We start from the raw sequence: 24,856 nt of genomic DNA, 5'->3' as shown, positions 1-24,856 counted from the left end.
GTTTTCTTTGTGAGATTTTAAACTATAAATTCAGTTTCTTTCACAAATAGGACTATTTAACGTTTTCATTTTTTTCTTGTGTAAACTATTTTGTATCTCCCAAGAGATTTGTGCTCATTTCATCTAAGTTGTCGAATTAAGTGCCATAAGCTGTGCATAATTTTATTTTATTATATTAACAGCTGTAGAATCTATTGTGGTGTTAACCTCTCATTCTCGACACTAGTCATTTATTTTTCTCCCAATCAGTCTAGACAGAGATGTACAAATTGTTTTCGAGCTTCTCAAAGAACCAGTTTTAGTTTAATTTAATTTTCTCTATTATTTTTCTCTTTCTATTGTCACTGATTTCTGCTCTACCTTTGTTATTTCCCTTCTGCTTATACTTTTATGGGCTCTTCTAGTTTCTTAAAGTGGAAGTTGGGGTCACTGATTTGAGATGTTTTTTCTAATAGGCATTTAGGGCTATAACTTTTCCTCTAAGTACTGCTTTTGTTGCATCACAGGATACAAGGCTAACACACAAAAATCAACTGTATTTTTGTATACCAGCAATGAACAAGTAGAAACCAAAATTAGAAAAACAATACCATTTATAATAGCTCCAAGAAAATAAATACTTAGCTCTAAATCTAACAAAACTTGTACAGGATCTGCATGCTGAAACTATACAATGCTGATGAAACCAAAGAAGTAAATAACTGAAGAGACATGTCAGGTTCATGGTTGAGAAGACTCTCCATCGTAAGTAAGTGAATTCTCCGCAAATTTACCTACAGATTTAATGTAATTTCAACCAAATCCCAGCAGGGCTTTTGTACAGATGATCTGATTCTAAAGTTTATATGGACAAGCAAAATTGATAGAAAAGCCAAAATAATTTTGAAAAGAATAAAGTTGTAGAAATCACACTACTCGATTTTTAAGACTTATGCAAAAGGCTTCGGTAATCTTGCCCTCATGGTCGTGGTAAAAGAGATTCATAGATCAATGGAAGAGAATACAAAGTCCAGAAATAAACCCTTACTAACATGGCTAACTGATTCTTGACAAATATACAAAAGAAATTCAGTGGAAAAAGAACAGTCTTTTCAAAAAATGGTCCTGCAACAATCGGGGACATCCATCCATATGCCTGCCCCCACCCCCAACAAACAAAAAACATAGACCTCACACTTGAAAAAAAAAACAACTTGAAATAGATCATAAATCTAAATGTAATAGGTTAAACTATAAAACATTTAGGGGAAAAAATATAGGAGAAAATCTTTAAGAACTGAGGCTAGAAAAAGATTTTAGACATGACAGCAAAAAGCACAACCCAGAAAAGAAAAATAAAATTGATAAGGTGGATTTCACCAGGATGAACGTACCTGCTCTATGAAAAAAAGACTGTTAAGGGAACACAGGGCCACGCCACGGACTAGGAGAAAATGCTGCACAGCACACACCTGGCGATGGATTTGTCCCCGTAACACGTAAAGATTCTAAATGCAACGGTAAGAAAACTATGCGATTTAGACATGAAAAGATCCGGACAGATACTTCCTCAAAGATGGCAGCTAAGCACATGAAAAGATGTTCACCGACATGAGCCATCGGGGAAACGTTAACTTAACGCCAGGATGAGATTCACTATGTCTGTTGGGGCGGCTAAGAAACACTGACAACACCAAGTGCTCATGAAGACGCGGAGCAACTGCAGCTACCTTTTTCGCCGAGGCACCACTTTTTTCCCTCAAACATAAGACCTAAATATGCTTACCGGAATTACTCTGTTGCCTTTGTAACTTTAGGCAAAGACACAAGCGCCAGTTGACTCAACGCGACTTTCTAGTGAGAGCGCACACGGAACGAACTGCAACTGCGCCCTGTGTTTGAATGGACCGTTGAGGTTTTCTTTGCAGGGGTGGATTCTAGTTTCAGCCTCCTGTGTATGTTCACTAGTTCCTCATTAAAAAAAAAAAAAAAAAAAAAAAAACCTCTTGAAGTTAGCCTTTATTTTGTTCTAAAGCAGAAGTCAACAAACGCTTCCCGTAAAGGGTCGCAGTTAATATTTTCAGCTTTGTGGGGTGTACGGCCTCTGTTACAGCTTCTAAACTGTCCTCGGCAGAGCAGCCGGGGGGCAACAGGCACGCGTTTCTACTGGGCGGGTTCCAACAAAACTTTACAGAAACTGGCTGTGGCTTGATCTGGCCCACTGACACGCCCAGGGGCTGGAGCAGCAGAGGAGTAAGGAAGCGGCCATCGCACATTTAGACCACGGCTGGCAGCTAGTGGGCAGGCCGAGGACAAAACAGCCGGCCAACACTGGCACTGAGCACTTCATTAGCAGCTGCCTGGTTTCGTTGGAGAAACATGTCCACTGCTTGCAGGCACTGGTCCGAAGGTGGTTGCAAGAGACATCTGTCTCACCAGCCCCGCTCTACTTTGCCACTCGTCCACTGTCACCATCCATACAGCAGAGGTGGAGCCTGGGGCCTGCAGGTACTGAGGGACTGTCTTTGTGTGGCAGAACTGCGTCAAAAGCCCAGCTCTCCTGACCTCGCTCCAGGTCTCTCCCATTGAACAAGCCCCCCTTTTGCCAATAGGGAGCACGCTAGAAAAACAGGAAGTATCTTCGCCCGTGCTATCCTGAGTCGCTGAAGAGGTGTTCCTCAGGGTTGCCCAGGGATGGCACCGGAATCACCCACTGCACTGGCATCTCTGGGGGTGGGACCCAGGGGACCTTGGAGCACGCCCCAGGAGAGGGAACAGAGCCTTGCTCCTCCAGCCCATCTGGTGGCCCGAGACAGACAGCTGCAGGGCCCGGGTCCAGAGCATTCTGCCGAGGCCGTTGGTCTTCACGACACCCACAGTAGGCTTGAAGGAATAGACTTTATTTATCTAGCTCTCAAACAGTAGAGGGTAAAATTCAGCTGAATTATAACAATCTATTTACAAAGTGTTGCCTGCGGGCCGGGCAGGGCAGGCCGGGCGCTTCCCCCGGACACCCGCCAGGCGCAGCCTCCGAACAAGCCTGGGCCGCCCTCTATCTGCAGCACACAGAGAACGCTGACACACACATGACCAAACCCCCAGTGACAGAATACCAGGCAGGAAGGCACCAGACCGACAGAGAGACGGACAGACAGACAGACACAGACAGCGGCTGCCTCAGTGCTTCTTCAGGCTGTAGGCCAGGCTGCCGGGGACCCTGGGGCCCTGCAGGGGTGGCGAGTTCCAGACGGCAGAGCTCGTGCGCTTGTGGTAGCGCGGCTTGCTCTTCTTGAAGATGTCTTCCAAGTCCAGCTGGAGGATGGTTCCGAAGAGCTCGAGGAGGTTCGGGGGGTGGTAGTACTGGTGGATGATGGCCTGGCTGAGCTGCGTGCCTGCAGGGAAACAGGGCTGGTTGCTGCCTTGGGGGACCTCCTCGCGCCCCCAACCGTCCGACAGAGCCCTCGTCACCCTCTCCACGCCAGCGGGCCGGCGCCTCCTGCCATGTCAGCTCCTGTGAGGTCCCCTCTCCCGCCCCTCCCCCATCAAACGCCGATAACGTTCTCACTGGATGTCCCCACTGCCATCTTTTGGAAGCGCAGCCTGGACACAGGTGCTCAGGAGCTCACGGGCGAGGCACTCACGGCACCACCTCGTTACCCCCAGGTCTTTTATTCTCCCATTTTATAATGACGCGATCTGCCCAAAGGCGCATGGCTAGTAACTGGCAGGGCCAGAGTTGGGACACGAGTCTAGCTCCGGAACTTAAGCATGTGATGCCGTCCTCAACTGCCTTGGGAGACTATTTATCTCGTCACCCCACAGGCCCTGAAGTGGAGGGTGCAGACTGAGGGGGCCTCTGCGCTGAGGCTGTGGGCGGCACACGGCCCTACAGAAGCTCCCCTGCATGCTAACAGCCCTTCTCGGCTGGGTCCTATTACAACGCCCATTTCACAGATGAGAAAACAGAGAGAGAACGAGCTTCAGAGAGTTTAAGCACGGTTCGGTGGCTTTCCTGGTCATCTGGCTCGCTGGCCACACTGATCCCTGCACGCTGCCACCTTCCGAATGACTCGATGCTGACAGTTGAGGAGACTAAGTCCGACCCTGGTTACTGTGGGGTTCAACGATCAAGGGCAAGTTGTCTTCTGTAGAGTGCTGACCCCTGGGGAGTGAGACTGCACCCCACCCTGACCCCCAGCTTTGCAAACTGTAGAGCACCCACTGTATCCACTGGCTGCACAGTGATGCTCACCCACACTCCTGTGGAAATGCTGGAGGCTGGAGTCGGGCCCCGTAAACTCCAAGGTCAAATGCCCTGCTTGAGCGCCCGCCCCGACCTCAGGGCTTTCCTGCCTTCCCCAGCTGGCTGGAACCCCCATATACGGGTCTTACCGCCCCATCACTACTCTCAGCTCTGCGCCCGCCCCGTGCTACTTATTTGGGTCCAAGTCTCATCTGGCCTGCTGGGCAGAACTCCAAGGAGGGGACTAGCACCCAAGCCGGAACGCCCAGCACCATCGTGCCCAGAGCCAGCCGCAATGTAATACGTCTGTTGAGGACAGGACGTCCAACATCATCATCTGGTCCAAAGATGGGCCCACCGGCCACAGGGGGCCCACTCTTCCCTGGGCGCATCCCGAGGCCTGACGTAGGCTCCTCAGGCCCATGCATCAAGCTACCAGCCCACGAGCACAACAGGCTCCCGCCACCACAGCAGCCGAGCCGTTCCCTCCGGGGCCCCAGAAGTCATGGGTGAGGACCCAGGTCTCCGGGGAGCTCCAGGCCCTGCTCACCTCTGGCCCAGGAGGGGATGGGTTTCCGGGGGTGGGCCTCATCGTCGGTGGAGTCATCGCTATTCAGATCCATCCCGTAGTTATCTGGGTTGATCTTGGGAGGGGCTCTGTGCCCTTGTGGAGTCATTTGATACGAGGTACAAGCTGGGGACTGAAAAAAAATAAACACGGCCGTTAGCTTCCTCCTCGCCCCAACCCCTGCGTCTCCCACTGTCGAGGAAGGCTGGGGCTCTGCCCGCCGCCTCGCTTCACAGGGAAAACCAGAAGGCTCAGGGTCACTGTTTAATTTTAAAAAGTCACACCACATACACAACTCTGAATCTTCCCTTTTCATGTTAAAGTGAGTTGCAAAAGAATTTTCAGGTCAGTGGGTCTGCCGTGACCAGCTCCCGTGACTCCCCTGGGAACCCCTGGATTTGTAATGTAAACATACATGCCAGGTGAACGTCCAGCAACTCCCAGCCTTCCAACATCCTGACCCACGCTGCGCTGCAAGCCCTCCCTCACAGTACGACTCGTTCCTAAGAGCATTGAGCCGGAAGCAGCCTAAATGCTCATCAATAGGCGCTGGTTAAAGAAATTCTGGCAACTAAGTGGTACACAGCTGTCCAAAGTAAGAGATTTACAAGGACTGAAATAGACAGATGTCTACAATACGAGAAATGAAAGGAAAAAAGGGAGGGAAAAAATCAAGCTGCCCAACGGTCTGTGTTATGGAGTGAATGTTTGTGTTTCCCCCAAACCCTGATGTTTGGAGGTGCGGAGGTCGTGAGGGTGGAGCTGTCTGTCATGAATGGGATCAGCACCCTCAGAAAAGAGACCCCAGAGAGCTTACTCCCACCCTCCGCCTCGTAAGGACGCAATGAGAAGACAGGTGTCCGTGAACCAGGAAGAGGGCTCTCAAACAGACAATCTGCTGGCGCCTTGACCTTGGACTTCCCGGTCTCAAATAAATTGTTGTTTACGCCACCAGTCTAGAGCAGTTAAAGCACCTGAACAGACTAGGATGGTATGTACAGCCTGTGCCCATTTAAAACTCTGGGTATGTCTGTGTGTAAATGAATAAAATGTTTATGTGTGTAAAAATATTTTAAAATGTACACCAGATTTAGAGTTTTCTTCCGCAGGCACTTTTCTTTTACATTGTACTTGTTTATAAAGTTTTGTTTCTTTTTTAACAACAAATTCTATTTTTAGAATAAGAATATATGTTATCAAAAGTTAGAAAAACTATGGGGCCGACTGCATCCTTCCTCTTTCTTCTGGTCCTAATATGTGACCTGCGCCTCCAGCTCCTGGGAAGAGCCGGGGGGCCCCCTCCGCTGTGGTGCCCGAGCCTCACCTGCACATCCACGGTCACGTTCAAGCTTTTGCTGGCCGCTGCGGCCTCCGTGGCTTTCTTCTGCTCCTCCTGCAGCCGCTGCTGCTCAGCCAGGCGCTGCTGCTCTTCCTGGGACCAGTGGCCAGCAGGACGTTAGACACCATGTGTATGTGCTCCCCTTCCCCCACGCCAGCCCCATGAGGCCAGGCAGGCAAGAAAGCTCCTGCCCCAGGGGCCACTAGATCAGGCCCCCACCCCGGCCCAAAGCTCAGCTCTGATCCCACGTGGGCCCCACACGCCCAGCTCCCCTGTACCTTTTTCTTCTTCTCCTCCAGTTCTCTCTGCAGCTTCTCCCTCTGGAGCCGAAGGGCCTTCTCCCTCTCCTGCAGCTCCCTGAGGACAGAGCGAGAGCCTGTCGGGGAAGGAAGCTGAGCCCTGGCCCTTTTCCCGTCCCTGCCCGGGAAGCTAGGCCCATCGGCACTCGCCATGGGAGAAGAAACAGCAGGATGGGCATACCCGCTCAGAGCCCACGGCTCCCTGCACACAGAGGGTGCAGGGAGAGCTCTGCCGTGGAGCCCACATCTGGCCCCCAGGCTTCCACGCGCCTTAGGGCTCAGCCTCGGCCTCATCTGCGGGACAGTGGACAACACCTTTCCTCCAGAGTCGCAAGAATCAGATGAGATCATCCGAGTTACCTCCCATCGTCCCGACCCACAGGGTGGACACTGGGCGTGAAGCAGGGGCAAGCTGTTCACGGGCTCTGGAGCCACCTCCACTTAACAGCTCGTGACGTAAACAAGTCATTTAACTGCTCTGCACCTCTGGGAAGTATAGCTGCTGGTTCCTCTGCCACGTGGGCCTTCGAGTTAGGATGAAACAACGAAACGTGTGGAACGCATGTAGTTTGGCGCCCACCAAAGCTGCCAACCATTATGACCATCAGACCGTCACCCCCGGAAAGCCCCGGTCCTGCCCGGCACACGTGCACTTCTAAAACCACATCGGCTGCCACCCATTCTCTGTCCCACTCCCAGACTCGTCTCTGACTCTGCCGCAGGACCAGGGACACCTTTGTGTCCATCAGTAAGCATGGGGAGGTGGTCCCGATGCAGTCCGGCCCTCTGGCCGTGACTCCCCACTTCTTCACTGGGCCCGCAGCCACCGCAGACAGCTCGGTATTTCCCAGGAGGTGGAGGTAGGAGAGAGGCAGCCGCTAGGCCGGCCTGAGTCTGGGTACACCCACCTGCCTGTACACACACACAGGCACCATTCTCTACGTCCGTACATCTATACAAGCAAGTTTGTCCACTCACAGGCGTGGATCCCATCTACCCTGGCTGACAGTCACTGTGGCTTGCCCTCCCTGGCATCCCCAGGATGCCACACAAGCAAGCGCACGGAAGGCCCCGGATGCAGGCTTGCAGAACTAAGCACGGAGCCTTGCCCACTGCACAGGGACCTCGGCCTCTGAGAGCTGGAAGGCCTCAGGGCTCGCCTGCCATGGAAATGTTTGAGGGGGGGGGGGCCGGACCCGAGTTCTCGTCATCACGGGGAGGCACATTTAATGGGCAGGGGCCAAGGACACTGAAGGTCCTGCTGGCCCCACGACGCACTGCTGCCCAAATGCCCACATGCCAACAGGGGCTCCTGCTGAGGAACACTGGCTCATCCTATGCCTGTCCCCGCAACCTGCGTCAGCGGAGGACAAAACGAACCCAAGACCAAGGGTCAGCAAATTCGGCTGGAGGCGGAACCAAGAGAAAATCCCAAGTGACCCTGCCATGACCCCTTCAATCTCCCAGAGATGGTCTCCTGCTGAGGGCCTCGGGGACTGGACCCAAGAGGAGCCTGACCCTCGTCTGCGAACCCGCACGTGAAGGTGGGAGCTGCCTGCAGGGGGCGGTTCCACGTCCCGTCCACACTGCACACAGGCGCAGGGCGTGCCTGCCGGCCTGGCCCATGGGCCCTCGCCTCTCGGCCTGCAGCCGCTCTAGCTCCCTCCGTGTGCCTGCCGGCCTGGCCGGGGGCCCTCACCTCCTGGTCTGTGGCCGCTCCAGCTCCCTCCGCGTGCCTGCCGGCCTGGCCGGGGGCCCTCACCTCTCGGCCTGCAGCCGCTCCTGCTCCCTCCGGCGCTCCTGCTCTGCCAGCTGCCGCTCCTGCTCGCGCTGCTCCGCCAGCCTCCGGGCCTCGGCCGCCTTCCGCAGCCGCTCCTGCTCCTCCTCCTTCTTCTTCTGCAGCAGCTCCTGGTGTCGCCGCTCTTCCTCCTCCTGAGAACGGAGAGCAAGGTCAGGGCCTCAGGCCAGGCCGGGGCTGGACACGGCAGGGCGACAGAGGTCTGGGAAGCAGGGGGTCAGAGATCGTCAGGGGCCGAGCCCAGGGTCACCCCAAGCAAGGCGCCAGTCACCAGCAGCAGCCTGAAAACGCATCTCGTGACAAGATGCTGCAGCAGGCTGAGTGCAGGGTATGGCCTGGAGCCACCCCATGGCTGTGTGACACCGGGCTGTCCCGTAAGCCCTCTGGCCTCGATTTCCTCATTGATCAAATGGAAACAACAGTGATATCTATGCCTCGTGAAGATGCTGAGTTCGCATACGTAACACACTTAGAACGGTGCCTGGCACGTGGTAAATACTCAACAGATGTGAGCCATTAGTATTGTAAGCCCCCAACGGCACATTCGTGTCTCCAGGGAGAGGTGGGCCCCTGCTCTGGCCGGCAGAACAATGCGTCATCCTACGACAGCCCTACAGGGTAGACACCCCGTGCTGCCTGAAGGAACTGAAGCACAGAGAGGTCAGGTGACCTGTCCAGGGTCACACAGCTAATAAAGGGCGGAGTGGAGACTGGGAGTCTGGCTCGAGAGCCCACGTGCATCACCCTCGAACTACAGAAAACGGGAGGCAGGTTATTGTCCCCACCCCCGTCTCCAAAGCATCTGCTGAGCCTCCCCAGGGCTTGACACCACAAGACCCACCGGGATGGATTCCACGAAGCAGGGTGTGCCCTGTGGCCCCCGGGGGCTGAGGCAGTGCCTGTCCTGCCCCACCTCTCCCTTGGTGGCCAAGTCCCCCTGTCTCCCTGCCTTCGCACCTGCTGGAGCCACCTGAGCCTCCGAGCCTCCTCCTCCTGCTTCCTGCGCACCTCCGCCTCCTCCATCTTCTTGGCCGCTGCCTTTTTCTTGGCCTTCTCCTCAGCCAGTCGCTCCTCCTTGGCCTGCAGAGCCCACCCGCACGTGCCCGTTAGAGCAGGCCTCCCCACTCGTCCACAGAGTGGGCCCCGGAGCTCTGCGACGGGCACCCCACGGCCCTGCAAACCCGCCAAGTCGACCCGCTTGGACCGCAGCCCACCCAGAGCCCACAGCTCGCACCTTCTCGGTCTTCTCGTCCAGCTGAGCAAACTTCTGCTCGATCTGCTTCTTCTTCTCCTCCTTCATCTGCTCCACCCGCTCCCGGGCCTGCAGCACCTTCCGGAGGCGCTCCTCGCGCTTCCTGCGGGCACGGGGCGGTCAGGGGGCTGGCCACGGCGGGCTGGGGGTCCCGGGGGCCGGGGGCCACTTACAGCTTCACCTCCTCCAGCCGCCGCCGCTTGTCTTCCTCCACTTTCTGCCGGCGGAGCTGCTCCGCCTCCTCCTTCCGCCGCAGGTTCTCCAGGCGCTGCCGCTCCTTCTCCTGGGGTACAAGGCGGGGTGAGCTGGGACTGCCCAGCACTGGGCTGGGACTGCGGCTGGCCCTGGACCCCGCCCCCCCGCCCCCAGGCCAACAGCCCCCAGCCAGATGGGCAGCCGCGCCAGACTGCTTCTGAGGGCAAAGTCACTCCCGAACACATCTCCGTCCTCAGCCAGACTGAGGCCCGGGGCGCCCGTCTTTCCTCTGAGGAGACCCTCGGCCTCCCAAGGGCTTGAGTCACGTGTGCCCTTGACTGGGCCCGGCCAAATCAGGGGCAGCACAAAGATCAGGTCCAAAATTGGATGTATGCTCTGATGGGAACTATGTAAAAGTGCATTTGGAAGGAGAATGAAGAATGAGGTTTATAAACTAAATAAGTCATGTAATACAGCATGGGGACTATAGTTAATAATACTGTATTACATATTTGAAAGTTGCTTAGAGGGTAAATCTTAAAAGTTTTCATCACAAGAAAAAAAAATTATGTAACTGTGTGGTGATAACTAGACTTACTGTGGTGATCATTTTGCAATATATACAAATATAAAATCACTATGTTGTACACCTGGAAATAACATAATGTATGTCAATTATACCTTAATTTAAAAAAAAGGTGTTTTTAAAGAAAAAAAAATGGCTCTGCAAAAGCTCTGAAATCTGAACTAAGATTTGAACAGCTCTCCACAGAAGGCAGGTGGGAACCTGCAGCCTGAACCAAATCAGGTGGGTTACTGAGAGAGCGAAATATCAACATTCTCCGTAAAATTTAAATAAGACCCAGTCTCCTAACGTAATAGTCAAAAGGTCCATGATAAAACCCCAAATTACTCCGCATTCAAAGAACCAGGAAAAGCTCAACTTCCACGGGATAAGACAACAGCCACCAATGCCAAGATGACAGACATTAACATTTTTGAAAAGACCTTGTAAGCGGCTATTACAAAAATGCTTTAACACGTAACCACAAACATTCCTGAGACAACTGGACAAACAGAAAATCTCAGCAAGCAGAAGATCTAAAGTAACACGAAATGGAAATTTTAGAACTAATAATACAATAACCGAAACAATGGGTCAAGAGATGGGTCCAAGAGCAGATGGAGAAGGCAGACGTCAGTGAACACGCAGATAAATTAATAAAAACGCATCCAAACTAAACAGAGAGAGAAGACACTGAAGAAAGATTAATATAGCCTGAGGCGACGGTGAGATGACAACGAAAGGTCTATCGTTTGAGCCACTGTCCTCCTACAATGGAGAGGAAGGAATGAAACGCACAAAAGAAAATGTGAAGACATAATGGCTTGGAAAAGCTCCAAATGTGGTAAGATATAAATCTACAGATTCAAGGTCATTGAAACCCAAACAGGATAAACCCAAGGAAACTCCTGTCTAGCCACTTCATAATCACACTGCTGAAAACTTAATACGAAGGGAAAAATTCTCAGAAGCAGACACACACACACACACACACACACACACAGAGACATATTACTCATCTGGGACAATGATCTGAATGACTGACTGGAGGCTTCTCGTCAAACTATGGAGGCCGGAAGGAAGTAAAGTACCGAAAGGGAAGAACTGTGAACCTAGAACTCTATTATCGGTGAATAGAGTAAAATAGACTTCCTCAAATGTAGGGAAAGTAGAGAAGTTGTTGCCAGCGAACTTGTCTTCAAAGACTCGCTAGGTAAAGGGCGTTCTCCGGACAAAAGAGAAAGGACGCCCGAAGGACACGTGAGACATGGAGAATGAAGGAAGAGCAAGAGGAATGGCCAAGACCTGGGTGAGCATCAACAGGCTCTTTTATTCCTCTCGAGTTCTCTATAACGTCTGACAGCCGGAGGCACAAATTCTAACACTGTCTGCCAGGGTAGTCAAAGCGGGGCGATTAAGACGAAAATAGCACCCAATGGGGAGGGTAGTAAGGCTTCTAATTCCAATTGAAATGATAAGCTAATCGATTCCAAAGTGACTAACCTAAAAGTTTAGGATGTGATGCCTAGAGCGACCAGTAAAACACACTGCAGAACCACAATTAAAATGGAACACTAAGTTCAAGTGAACGAAGTACAGATTTTACTGTATGATAGTATTTAACATAAACTGTGTAACTTTTTTAAAAGATGGAGAAATGGAAGAAAAGAGAGCTGACCATGAGCCACGGAAGCTGAGGGGGTGCAAGAGGACCTGGAGGGGGCTGCTGGCCTTCGGGAGGCCCCCGAGGGGAAGGGAGGGAGTGGCTTTTGGCTGGCTCACCCCCGTCCCCGCGCCCCCCACCCCCCCACCGGCACACCACACCCGACTGGTGTTCCGTGAGGAAAGTGTCTTGGGGGCAAAGGCCCATGGCCCACAGAGTGCCCGCCACCCTCCCTTCCTGCCCCGAGAGCTGACCCGACTCCTGCTTTCAACAGGGCTCAGCAAAACAGGTTTTTGTCCCCAAACCTAAGTGCTAAAATTTCCCACCACAGGTCAGAGAACTTATCCCGTTACACTGTGAATTTTACAGAAAACAAGAATTGTTCATGTCACAGAATCTATATTTCCTCTCGGCCCCAACCCCTTGAAGGTGGCTTGTCCTGCTCCCCAGCAGCCAATATCAAGGCCAAAGCAGAAGGTGGGAAGAATCCAAATGTTTGTGTGGTCCCTTCTGCCTCCAGGGGTTTCAACCGAGCAGCGTCCCTTCATGCCTAGCTCTGTGCTGGGTGTTTGACACACATTACTCTCTGGTCCATCCCATTTCTGAAGGGACCTTTGGTTTCCTCATCTTGTAACCAGAGAAACTTAGGCCCAAATGTTAGGAAGCTAGTTCAAGGCCTTAAGGCCCCTGCAACGTACCTAGACCCCTGGTCTCCTAACTAGGACTGTCCTACCCTCACCAGGTGCCCTGGACAGGGGCCTGGGCTCCTCAGAGCAGGAAAAGGCAGCTTCTCGGTCATCCCCATGAGCCCTGCAAGGCTCTGATCAGCCTGAGGGGGTCCCAGGGGCTCCCTGTAGAGGGAACAAGTTCGAGTCTGGTTCACTGCTGTGGGCCCAGGTGCCTGGCAGGGGCCTCGCAGAAAAATAGGTGCATAAGGCCACAGAGCCCGATTGCTAGCATACTGGAAAGCAAGCTGTCGCCTTGGCCACGCAGGGGGACCAGCCTTCTTGCAGGAGAGGCAGGTTCAGGGCCCACCTGCCAGGCTGCAGGGGAGCCCTGGATCTGCCAAGCCCCACAGCAGTGCTGCTGAGGCCCCGAGGTCTCAGGTGGGGACAGACGCTCTCCTGATAGGAGACCCTTCGAAGTACCAATGGGGACTAAAGAGATGCAACTCAGGAGACCCCAGAGAGGCAGGACTGCGGGCCCAGCAAGTCCCAGCTCTCTGTGGCTCTTTGCTCACGGCCAGTGGCCCAGCTCAGCTCTGAGGTGTCTGAGAAGAGAACAGCTACTGTGGCCTTCTTTCCAGAGGCCACTGCTGACGGTTCCACCGTCACCTGCAAACGGCCTTCAGCCACCACTGCTCTGCCCCCCCACCAAGGAAGTAACTCGAGTATGTGACCCAGCAAATCTCAGTGGCCCTGTGACTTGTCTGTTCTCTTCACAGCCTCAGACCCTGAAGGGAAGCCCAGTGCTGACGAGGAGAGAGGGAGGTGGCTGTGGCCCCGGGGAGCAGCTGGAGGTCCCGCACCATTTGCCTCCTCCTGCCTCAAGGAGGCTCAGGGACTCCTGCTCCTGGTAGCAGAGCCAAAGGCAGCGGTGGCAGGGAGGCCTGGCTCCGGAACCGCCTCGCGCCAGCCGCCCGACGCCTCTGGCTCCCCTCCCACCTCCCTTAACGCTCCTGCTGAGGATGTTAGTGCTTCTACCGGCGCTGTCAGTTTTGCAAGGACAGGGCTACAGCGGCTAAGTGCTAGGCAGAGCTAGGCAGGTTACAAGGACGGGAAAACCGTTACTTACGACGAAGCTGCACTGTGGAGGAGAGGAGACAAGGAAGAAGCCAAGAGTCAGGGGACACCCTAGCAGGCCGGCCACCTCCTGGCTACGCCAGCATCTGCTCGGGGCCACACCCTCGCCAGCCGCTCCACCACCTCCTCTCATCCACCCCGTCCCCGTCCCCGTCCCCGACATGTGAAAGCGCCCAAGCGTCCCCCACCTGGGGGTGTGGGTCGGATGCGCAGGGTGGGAAATTCTGCAGCTTCCCAGCCCACGGCCCAAGACCCAGGGGCCACACTGAGCTGGCCAAGCCTCTAGGACACAGCACAGAGCCCAAGAGGTCAGGGCAGTCCCCAGATGTTGAGGGAGCCCATGGCCAGAGAGGCCGGAGCTGGCCCAGACCCACGTTGCTCCCCGCAGCCGAGGCGGCACCCCGGAGCCTCCCGCGAAGCGTGGCCTGGGGCGCGGGCTCCCTCACCTTCGGGTCTACGCGCAGGGGAGTGTTGCGCTTGATGAAGGATTTCATGACGCTGCTGCGGGAGGCCGAGGTCGGGGTCATGAGCATCTGGTTCCTCTGCACGGTGTGCAGGAAGGTCCTGAGGGGCCGCACCACCTGCAGATGGGGACCAGGGTCAGGACTCGGGCAGGCCGGGGGCACCGAGGGGCGGCAGACGCCCACTCACCTTGCTGGCTGGACAGGGCGGGGAAGGGGTCTTGCTCCGGGGGGGCTGCAGCTCCTCCCCCTCTTCCTCCAGCTGCTGCTCCTCGTCCAGCTCACTCACAGCCTGCTTGTAGCTACGCTTCCTCCTACAGGGGTGCAGGTGGCAGCAGCGTCACAGGGCTGACCCCAGGCCCCCCCCCCCGGAGTCCTAGCCACGCCCCACTAAAGGTCCCCCCTATGAACAAAACTGGGCCCAGCCCATCGGGCTCTCAGCTAGATGTGTGTGTGGGGGTCTCCCTGACCGATCCTCTACTGCCCGACTAGAGGAAGAGAAATGACCAGGCCAAGGTCCCATGACAGGAACACAGAAGGATGGGGCCTAGGATCTGGTTGCTCACTCCCAGGCCAGGCTCCTCCCACAGCATCAACCTGCCTCCTTCATTAAGACAGGGCACCAGGTCCCACCCCTGCTGAGAGGAAACGGAAGCCCCTGACCACATGCCCACCCTCCCCAGCGAGGCTCTGCTGGGCCCCTTGGGGCAGTGGCCTGCACAGCCTTCCTCAAATGCAAACCTGACACTCTGGGGTGGCTCCTTGGGGTCACCTGCTTGGTCGTTCTTGGCCTCTGTGAAGAGAACAATTTCGGTGAGGCCGCAAGGACAACATGGAGGGGGGATCAGGGGACGGTGTCCGCCAGCCGTGCCAAAAGCAAGGCTCTCTTCCTGGCAGACCCCGGAGTGGCCAGTGGCAGAAGCATCAGTCTGAGCACTGACTGGCTCTACGAATCTGTGGACGTCCAGGGCCCGGCACGGTCCCCGCTGCCCACAGACCCCTCGCCCCCATGGCTGACCTCTGAGACAAGAATGGCAGGACAATCCCGCAGTGGCCCCAACCATGTCCCGCCCACGTCTAACAGAGAGCTGGGGAACGCCTCTCAGGAGCGGAAGCCGACGGACGTTGCGAGCTCTAACAGACCCCTCCACAGGCTTCGAAGTCCCGCTCCTCCCGGCCCTTTTGGCTGGAGCCAGGGTGACGAGAGGAGGGGAGGGCTCCCACGCAGGGCCCACATGAAACCTACAGAACCAAAGGAGAACTATGCACCCCTGGGTCTCGTGTTCATTTACCTTCAGCTTATCAGCCCAGAAAAACAGGACCCTGAGGGAAAGTCAGGCCGAGGCCACTAAGGCCCACCTGGCCCTACACATCCGCATGTAGCAGGTCAGGAAGACTCACCTTGCTGCCCTTCAGAGGGTATTTCCTGGCCACCAGCCCCAGGCCGCGAGCCCGGCGTGCTAATGGCGATCTTGGTAGCACTGTGGGACCACAAGGTATTCCCGTCATTCTTGGGGACCTGGAGGAAGAACCAAGGCTTTAGGGGTCTGCATCTGAGACTCAGCGCAGGGCGCAAGCCCCAAGACCCTTGGGACCTTCCCTCCCGGCTCTGCCCACCTTACCTCACGCTCAGCCACCTCCACAGACTCGGCCTCCTCAGTGGGCTCTTTCTGCTTGGGGCTGAAAGCAGAGCGAGAGACACTGTGGGACCCACCCAGCCCAAACTGTCCCCACAGGAGCCCTTCCCTCAACCCCTGGGGTAGAGACCAGGAGGGGTCCGTGTCAGATGCCTTGGCTGGGGCCACAAACCAATAGCCCCAGGCAGGACGGGAGGACAGCAGCTGGAGCCTGTGGCTTCCTGGAGCTCTGCTGCCTGGGCAGATGAGGCACGTCAGCTTCTTACCTCACCCCCATGAGGACCCTGATTCGGGATGCGAGCTCTTTCCCAGCTCCGCCTCAACCCCTTAGGCCGGGATGAGCCGCATCTTTTTTGAGGCCTGCCTCTCCCTTCACCGAGGGGCCGCAAAGCCAGCAGCTCTGCCCAGTCAGCCCGTCTCCCCATGCCAAGCACTGACCCTTTGCTCTAAAGCAAGGGTGTGGACCTAGTTTTAGTGATAGCAGGACATGGCCTCTAGGACAAGGAGTGCTGGTCCAAAACGGGGCTGGGGCGTGATCCTGGAGCAGGGAGCATCCCCTGTCCCCACTCAACCCACTCCAACTTGAGTGTGTCTCCTCGTAACTGCACTAGCTCACCCATAGGCCTTTGGATCTGATAACTTGTGGAACCCATGGCCCAGGGAAAGGCTTGGAAGAGGCAAGGCCAGGCAAGGGCTGCAGGAGTGGGCAGCCCATGCGCAGTCCCCAGCAGGAGGGAAGGCTCGGGCGTAGGAAATGCTTCTGTCCCTGGGGCACACCTGGACAACCTGGCCTCCGTGTGCTCTGCCCACCCCTGGGAAGGTCTCTAAGCCCTGGAACTGAACTCACCTGACTTTCTGGGGCACCTCAATATTCAGGAGCCTCTCTAGATAACTGTGACCTGAGGGGAAAACCAAGGAACAAAAGATAACCTGAGAAACTGGCCAGGTGCCACTCCTAAAGGTCCAGGAAGCCTACCTCTGGTGGAGACTTGGCCACGCCTAGTCTGTAGCCAGACCCTCTCCACCTCAGAGACCTGCTCCCTTAACCAGAGAGACCCTCTCCATACTCACAGGACGGAAATATCCAGTTTTACTTAAGAAAGTCTTTGATGAAGGAATAGAAACTAGTCACTTCATTAAATCTAAACTGAAGTATATGTCTTTCTGAGATTCTGTGTGATAAAATAGGAAGCATGCCCAAGTCCCCGTGAAGAGCACTGTGTGAGTTCCCAGCTAAACTAGCCTCTCTTCTCACTGAATGGATTTTAACTGAAAGAACAACCGACAAGCTGTGGTTATTCAAGCTTAAGCATTTGGCAGACATTTTCTTAAAAAATGAACAAAGTGAGCCTGTCACTTAAAACAGCTAAGAGTACTTCTTGCCAATGATAAAAAATTGAGCAAAAAAAAAAAAAAAAAATCAAAAATAGAATTTTGGAAAACCGGAATTTACCATCGTGAGCTTCACAGCTTCCTAATGCCTAAAGATTTTTCTGAGGAGACCAGAACTGTCTCCCTCCTCACCTTCCTCTTTCCACCTCAAGGTGGACAGCCCTGGGCCTGGAGTTAGACAGGCCTGGGTCAAACGCAAAGCAAATCAAGGCCTAGGGGGAGAGCAATCCGAATGGCTTAAGCACTGCGAATCCAAAAGTACGAATGGGCCTCTAGAGCCTCTCCCGGCCCCACTCTGCAGCCCCAAGCTTGCCCATACCGTGGGGCCTCTTCCCGGGATCAGATTCAGGCCCGAGGCAGGTCAGAACCATCTCGGTCCTGCTGAGACTCCAAACATGGACAGTGTGCCAGACGGCATGCCTGCTCAAGCCCCAGCTTTCGTGTCCCTGAGCCCCATGGCCCAGAACAAGCCCTTCCCCAGGCAGGGGACAAATCTGGTAGGGCGAGGTGTCTGCACCTGCCTGACTGAACCCCACCTCAAGGCTTTCTGCCAGGCGCCCTTGGCAAGTGGCTGCTGGCCCAGAAAGGACAAAACACGTGGGGCTCAGGCCCCGGCTCCCCAGTTTATAGACTCAGTGAGCTCCTTGAGTGTCCTTCTCTGCGAAGTGAAGAAACCCTAACAGGCTGGCAGTGCTGCTGCAGGGACCGAATGAGATAACCCTGACTTTTATAAATCTTCAAGTGCCAGGCAGATGTCGACTATAGTTTCGATACACGTCCATGTAAAAACCTGGCTTGCGCTCTCCCCATCGACACCACTGACTCTCCGTTCTCCGGCTGGAAAGGCAGTAGCAGCCTCCTGCCTGGTCTCCCTGCCTTCTCCCTTCCTGGCCATTTTTCAGTGCCAGGAATCTCCCAACGACCATCAAAGGGCCACATCCCCCACATTAGCAGGATCGAGCCCAAGCCCCTTAGGTGGCACATGAGGCCCAGATACCTCATCACTTGCCATTTCGTGACTCGGGGTCTTCCTCCAAGCTGTTCCCTCTGCCGGGGATCCCTTTCCCCACATTTCTTCCACCTGGGAAAACCTCACTTCCTTCCTGCAGCCAGCCCTGAGTCTCAGAGCTGCCTGTCTTCCTCTGCGGCTTGTAACACCTGCTCCCACTGGGATGACAGTCCCCTGAGCTGGGATCCGATGACGATGAAAACGGCTAACGTTACAGAGCCCCTCCCACACAGCAGACACTGTTCTAAGCACCCTGCGTGGGTTAGCCAAAGAAGAACTTGCGACAACACTTTGACATGATGCCGTTATTACCCCAGCTGGCGAACGGAGGCCCATGGAGGAGTTCCCGTAACCTGCCCGAGGTTGCAGGGTGGGTCAACGGCTTGAGCTGCCACTCAAACCCGGTTTTCCACCCCTGCCGGAATGAGCCGGGGCTGTGATGACTATTCACATCGCCTCACCTGTGTCTGCGGGCCAACCAGTCTCGCTAACAGGAGCAGCCCACAGTCATGTGACTCTCAGAGGGCCTCAGGAGGAGGAAAGAACATGTCAATCCTCTAAAGTGGCCCAGGCTCGAGGCTCAGAATGGCATTACCCACATGGACACTGTGGGCAACCTCCCTGGACCTCAGTTTCCTCATTTTTAAAACGAGAGGGTTGGCCGAGATTTGCATTGATAAGTATAATAGCTACTAGCTAAACGTAGCTATTTAAACCTAAAATTGAGTTCCTCAGTCACGCCGGCCACATTTTGAGGGTTCAGTAGCCACATATAGCTAGCTAGTACAGACAGCAGATGTACTTACATCACCACGCAAAGTTCTACGAATAGCTCCTTGCTAGAGGAGCTGGTCCCGCAGAGCCCTGCCTGCCGAGCTGGGCACCGCCCCCGCCCCCACGGCGCCCCACCCACTGCCGAGCCCCCACTCACAGATGATGCGGGCGGAGGGGGCCTGCTCTTTGGTGGCCTTCTTAGCAATCCTTCTGCTTGACCTACGAACGGTGTCCTCCGTTTTGGCCACCAGGGAGGCCTTCTGGGACAGAGAAGCCTGGGGACCTGGGGAGGACGGGGCGATCGGGCTGTGCCGCGTCGACTGCGGGGCTGCACGGGAGCCCGTGGGCGTGGAGCAGTTATCCGGCAGGATGGGAGCAAGCACCCGCTCCCGCCACGGGGAGGCTGGAGAGCCCGGTGAGCCCTGCAGGCCCGGGGAGGTCCGCGCAATCCGGAGCTTGGAGGCAGACCGGCCTGCTCCGACCCCGCGGCCCTTGGGGTCCTGGGGCGTGGTCATCAGGGAGCTCACGGCGACGGATTCCGATTTCTTAGGTGTTGAAGTCAGACATTCCTCGTCCGAGCCCGAGGCGATGTGCGGGGCCGGCGCCGTGGCAGGAGCCGGGGTCGGGGACGGGGCGCGGGCAGCCTTGAGCTGGCTGAGGTGCAGCTCGGCACTGCAGCGCTCGCTGGCGCCTATCTCCACCATGGGCACCAGCGGGCCCTGGGCGACGCTGTTCTGGGGCTTCTTGGTCAGTGCTGTGGGAGACTCCGGGGTGGGCAAAGCAGCAGCCGTGGTGGCTGCGGCGGCAGCGGCGGCAGCCCGGGTCACCCGCCGCAGGACAGAGCCGCTCTCCCCCACCGCCGTGGCCAGCTGCTCCACCTTGTCCTTGCTGCGCAGGTGCCGGGAGCTCAGCTGGCTGCTCCGAGTCCTTCTGCGGGACAACCTGCCAGAGGCGGCAGAGCAGAAGCTGAGATGACCCAGCAGGGCAGGGAGGCACCCCGGAATCCGAGCAGGGGCCCCAGTCTCCCCGGGAGCCGCCGGCCGGGGTGGAACACAAAATGGAGGGCTTAGAGGGGAGACCGAAGTTCCAGCCCAGGCTCCGCCACCCCCGGGCTGCTCCTCTCTGAGCCTCAGTCTCCCTGCCCGGGGATAACTCCTGTCCTCACGGAACTGCTGCGAGGGGTAAAGTCACAGGAACCTCTCACTGACTGAGGCCACACTGTGCCAAGCACCCTGCTGCAGTCTCTACTCATGCTGTCACTTAATCCATAGGATGGACCATCCTCACCTTAGATTTGAGGAGACCGAACCTCGGAGGTAAAATATCAACAAAAGGACATATGGCTACGAAGGGGCGGAGCTGGGGCATGCGCCCCGGGCCTCCCGACCCCAAGAACCTGCCTCCTTCCCCGGCAGTCTGCAGCCCACGGTCATTTCCATGGGCGCCATGACAAGCAGAGCACAAGGTGCTGAGCAAGACCCCCTGGTCCACAGCTGTGGTCACTGTCACCCAAGCAGAAGGCTGGGTTCTCTCTCTTCTCCCACCTCTAACACCCTTCTCATCCTCTAAGGCCCAGACCAGTCACCCTCACCCTGCACCCCCCTTACACACACACACACACACACTCTCTCTCTCTCTCGACTCCACGGTCTTGGGTTATGCTTCATTTCCCCGTGATGTTTCTCCCCTGCACTGCCCACGTGGTACCCACCACCACTCCTGGAGGCCTCTGCTCCCAGTTAGCACCTGAGGATCAAACCCTGCAGATGGGCACCAAGCCTCCAGACCCCGCCTGACCAGACGACTGTTCTCTGGGTAGTTGCAGCCCCCCGTCCCTCCTACCTTTTCCGGATGGGGTCTCTGTTTTCATCTTGAACATAAGAAATCCGTTTCTTCTTCCGTCGGTTCTTCTGAGAAGGTGTCTTAGGCATCAGCTCAGGCTCTTTGCTGAATTCTCTGCTTGGCACAAGCAGGGCACTGCTGTGGTGGCCTGGGGACCACTGGCCCCTTCCCCACCCAGCCCAGCCCCTGCCCGTTTCCTGGCAGTGACAGGTCAAGCTGATGCAACCAGCACCAAGAGAGCTCTTCAAGGCCATGTGCAAGTCCCTTGCCAGGCACTCGGGGCTTCCTCCCAGAGACACGGCAGAGGAACGAGGTTGCCAGGCAAAGCATGTGCAGCCCCATCCCGAGGCCCAGCCCGCCTCCTCTCTTTCCTCTTCCTGTTATACTAAGTTGAGCATTCAGGAGAGACCCCCGGCAGGCCGTCTGTCTTGCCTATCAGGTGGGGAGGTGGGCTGCTGTGTCCCCAAGGCCATAGCAGTCGGGCAGTCCCCGTGCCTCCTGCCACTATGCCCCTGCCCTCACCTGGTAAACATGCGCTCAGCTTCCTCCTCGATCTCCTCGAGCCACACCAAGTCCTTATTGTCCACATTGCAGACAAACTCCAAGAGTTTCTGATCACATAGCTCCAGCAGATGAATGGGCCCCGGGGCTGTGGTCCCCATGGTCGCTCTGCCTGGTGAAAGCGGAGACAAGAGGCAGGGGGGCTCAGGGATGGGGACTGGAGTCCTCTCCAGGAGAGGAGCCTGCCAGGCCATAGCATCCATGTGCCACTCACCACAAAACACCTGGTTCCTGAATCAGGGTCCCTCTCTGCTCACAGCCCTTCTCCAGAGATGCAGAGTTCCAAATGCCAATCTATTTAGCCTCGTTTTTGCAAAAGGAAGGGGGCGTCATTCTACTCACACTTCCCTCTACCCACCCACCCACTCACGGCACGCTGTTCCCCATAAGTCCACACTTCCCAGTCCATTCTGGCTCCAAAAGACCTTACGAATAGCCTTTTCTGGGGCTTAAAATGACAAGGCCTGGACAACTACTCTCCTGGACCAGGGAAGAACTGCGGCCACCACAGGACCCCCCGCTACCTGCACAAACACAGCCCTGCTCTTCCTCTCCTGTGGGCTCTCTCTCCCTTTCTCCCTGTAGGTGAGTGAGGGCTTGCACACAGCCACATGAACTGGCCTCAGGCCTCAGGCCAAAGACGTCAAGTCCAGCTGCCTCTTTGAAAGGTCAGTGAACAGAAGGGGTCCTGCATTTCAAAGGAGTCGGTAAGAAACTAGACATATCCTCCGAAGGATCCCTATAACCCTCTCCCTTGACCTGAAATGCCCTAGAAATGGATGAGGGAGCGTGAGAGGAGCAGATAAGCAATGTCTTATTTTTAAGAAAACTCATCTGGAAATATCAGGCGTGGGAAAAGACAAAACTAGTTTTCTCTTAATTTCTTAAAAAGCCAGCAGCTCAGGTATCCTCCCTTAAGACTTGGTTATAACATCATTACCGAAGCCTCAGGTAAGGAAGAAGTGTTCCATCATAGTCATAGCATGGGCTTGGTAAATGTTCCGAATGGGTGAGTGAGGAAAAGAACAGTGAGTAAGTCAAGTTAATAAGCCATAATAACAGCATGTCTCATCCTGTGGCCGTGAGCTATACCTTCAAAACCAAGAACTACGCAAAGCTCAGCCACCCACATAAGATGGAAGCTCCTGGAAGGAGAGGCTAAGTCACCCCTTGACACCTGATAGAGCTTAACACCAGGTCGTGCTGCAACCTCATAAGATTTCCTGAGGTCTGATTTCCGGGGCACACAGCCTTTGTTCCTTGAACAAGTTCTGGCCTCTGTCTCGAACCTTCTGTCTCCTATTTTGTACAGCTTGCTCCTCATTACTTGGATCTCAACGACTGAAGGAGGACCTGACCATCAACCATGATCCAATCCATTGATTTCAATTCTCTGTATGGCACTTGGGTGACTGTTTATCTGTTTGCTTACTGCCCAGTAAAGATTTGCTCCCTGAGACAAGCCCCTATCTGTCTCGCCTGTCACTGAAAGCCCAGAGCCCAGCACAGTGTTTGGCATGAAAGAAATGCTTGTGGAATGATTTAATCCACGTATCAACTCTACATTAGAAATAAACATCCTACAGGTACACTCCCCCCCTCCCCCAAGGACACCAAATAAGCTCATTGTACACAGGTTAGGGCATGCCATGCTTGTCCTGATCCTAGATGCCAAGGGCAGCACTAATCAGGGCAGGGCCAATTGGGCAGGATCGCAGAGGCTTTGGACAGAGACAGCTCTGCAGCCAGCTAGTCACAGGCATAGCCTCTCCGCTGTCATCCCTCTGGCTTCCTCCAGCCCCTCTGCCCCAGAGCGCAGCCCTGGCAAAGTGCAGGACCCCAGTTCAAGGCCAGGAAAGAGAAAATTAGTTAAGGAAGCCAAAAACAAAATAAAGTTCCACGGAGGAGCTACAGAAAGCAAAAACTTGCTATCTTTTGTTATATTTTTTAACTATTTGTTCGAAATGGTAAAGTGGGCGAGAGCTTCTTTCACAAAGGGCACAGAAGCATTTGGGCTTTTTCCTTGAGAAAGTTAGTTTTTAGTAGACCTCAGCTTTAAAAGGGTCACACCATACGTTAGAACAAAGGTGAGTGACTCTGGGAAAGGAGCAATCAGTGTCCTAAGACTGAGGATTCTGGGAAGAGCAGAAAAATTCTCTACAGCTCCTGTAAGAACTTGTGCACAAAACCAGAGCACCCAACATCCCACCTTGAAAGAAGGGGGCTCACCTTTCTCTGGATAGTAGCCTCACATCGTGCACCAGGGTAGAGGCCCCACTGCTCCCCTTGCAATGCCCGTTATTTGAGGGTGCAGGAAGTTGAGCACCTAACTAACCCTTTACCACACACCTCAGTGAAGAAGGGTCATAATAGCTGCTCCCATTTACAGAGTCCTACTCCATGCCCAGGTAGGGCATCATCTCATTTAATTCTCACCACGACCTCTGGGATACCCGTGTGCAGTTAAGGAAACTGAGGCAGAAAGAAGTTAACTCCAAGGCAGCCTGGGGCCTGGATCTGGACTGTGCTCTTGACCACAAGCTATGCTGCCTATTCGATTTCAGGCTCTGAAAAGCAGGTGCCAAGTTTTGGCTCTGGTCCCCGCAAAGAAGGCTACGGTGGCTGGATAGAACCGAATCGCTGACAGCAAACGTGCTTGGGAAGTGACACGACAAGGGGCGGCATTGGCCTCCGCAAACGGTAAGTTTAAAACGTTGCTCAGCTGGAGGGGGAGGTGTTGAGCGAGGGTTAACTGTACAGAAATGCCATGTGGCACAATTCCATCGCGCAACCCGATCGGTGTGCACTTCAGCGAGCCCGAGTCAGCAAAGGGCCTCCCAGGCACATAGCAAGGTGCTAGGCAAAGGGAGGGGATGGGGTTATTCTCTCGGAACCTGGTGACCTAGGTGGAAGGTGCGGGGTGATCTCAGGCCCCAGGAGCACGGCAGGTCACCTTGCCATTCCCAGGCCGAAAGAGGGGAGGGGGGTCACGCCCACGGTCCGGGGTTGTTGGAGGGGTAACAAAGACCAACCATCCCCCACCCCCGCCGGCCGCCCGTGCGCACTCACTCGACTGCACCGCGTCTCCTAAGTGTTGCTCCGATCTAAGTCCAGCGGCCTCCCAAGCAGAACCCCCCGCCGGCTCAGACCCTAAACTCCCAAACTCCGAGGCTCACGGCTCCTGGGCCGCAATGGGGCAGCGCAGCGCGGGCGAAAACTACGATTTTCAAAACTGAAGGCTTCGCCAATCCCCGGCCAGTTTGTCTGGACGGCTACAAAACTCTAAGCCAATCAGATGAAAGAAAACGCCAGTCAGGCCACCTATTGGTTACTTGGATTGGCGACTGAGAGGCGGGGAAAGGAAGCGTTGAAACTTTAACCTGCTCAGCTTCCGGGAGCGGCGGTCAGTGGCTCGTAGAGGAAGTCGCCCGCGCGGAAGCGGGGAGGGGGCGGTGCGTGCGCAGGTTCTCGCACTCC

General features: G+C 55.3%; 1 protein-coding gene across 4 annotated transcripts; it reads right to left on the bottom strand.

The window, feature by feature from the left end:
• Positions 1–1,985: 1,985 nt before the first annotated feature.
• LOC107501600 (inner centromere protein) lies at positions 1,986–24,605 on the bottom strand. Of its 4 annotated transcripts, XM_036221092.1 has the most exons (20): positions 24,449–24,598; positions 21,594–21,682; positions 21,341–21,491; positions 20,819–20,932; positions 19,134–19,918; positions 16,649–16,700; positions 15,787–15,844; positions 15,566–15,683; positions 14,906–14,957; positions 14,355–14,478; positions 14,150–14,284; positions 13,696–13,707; positions 9,652–9,761; positions 9,461–9,581; positions 9,184–9,306; positions 8,191–8,360; positions 6,408–6,486; positions 6,115–6,222; positions 4,773–4,923; positions 3,157–3,371 (listed from the first exon to the last, which is right to left on the bottom strand). In XM_036221092.1, exons 3-20 carry the CDS (start codon positions 21,478–21,480, stop codon positions 3,157–3,159), a joined length of 2,667 nt encoding a protein of 888 aa, XP_036076985.1. In that variant the 5' UTR covers positions 21,481–21,491; positions 21,594–21,682; positions 24,449–24,598. The 4 variants fall into 4 exon arrangements, with proteins under 4 accessions (XP_015983398.2, XP_036076985.1, XP_015983396.2 ...); XM_016127910.2 differs by lacking the exon at positions 21,594–21,682 and having other exon boundaries at positions 24,449–24,605; XM_016127912.2 differs by lacking the exons at positions 21,594–21,682; positions 24,449–24,598 and having other exon boundaries at positions 1,986–3,371; positions 21,341–21,480.
• Between the last annotated feature and the right edge of the window lie 251 nt (positions 24,606–24,856).

The sequence above is a fragment of the Rousettus aegyptiacus genome, unplaced genomic scaffold (genome assembly GCF_014176215.1).
Source record: "Rousettus aegyptiacus isolate mRouAeg1 unplaced genomic scaffold, mRouAeg1.p scaffold_m13_p_5, whole genome shotgun sequence".
In the NCBI taxonomy this organism is placed as follows: domain Eukaryota; kingdom Metazoa; phylum Chordata; class Mammalia; order Chiroptera; family Pteropodidae; genus Rousettus; species Rousettus aegyptiacus.
This window is presented reverse-complemented; position numbering and strand designations above follow the sequence as displayed.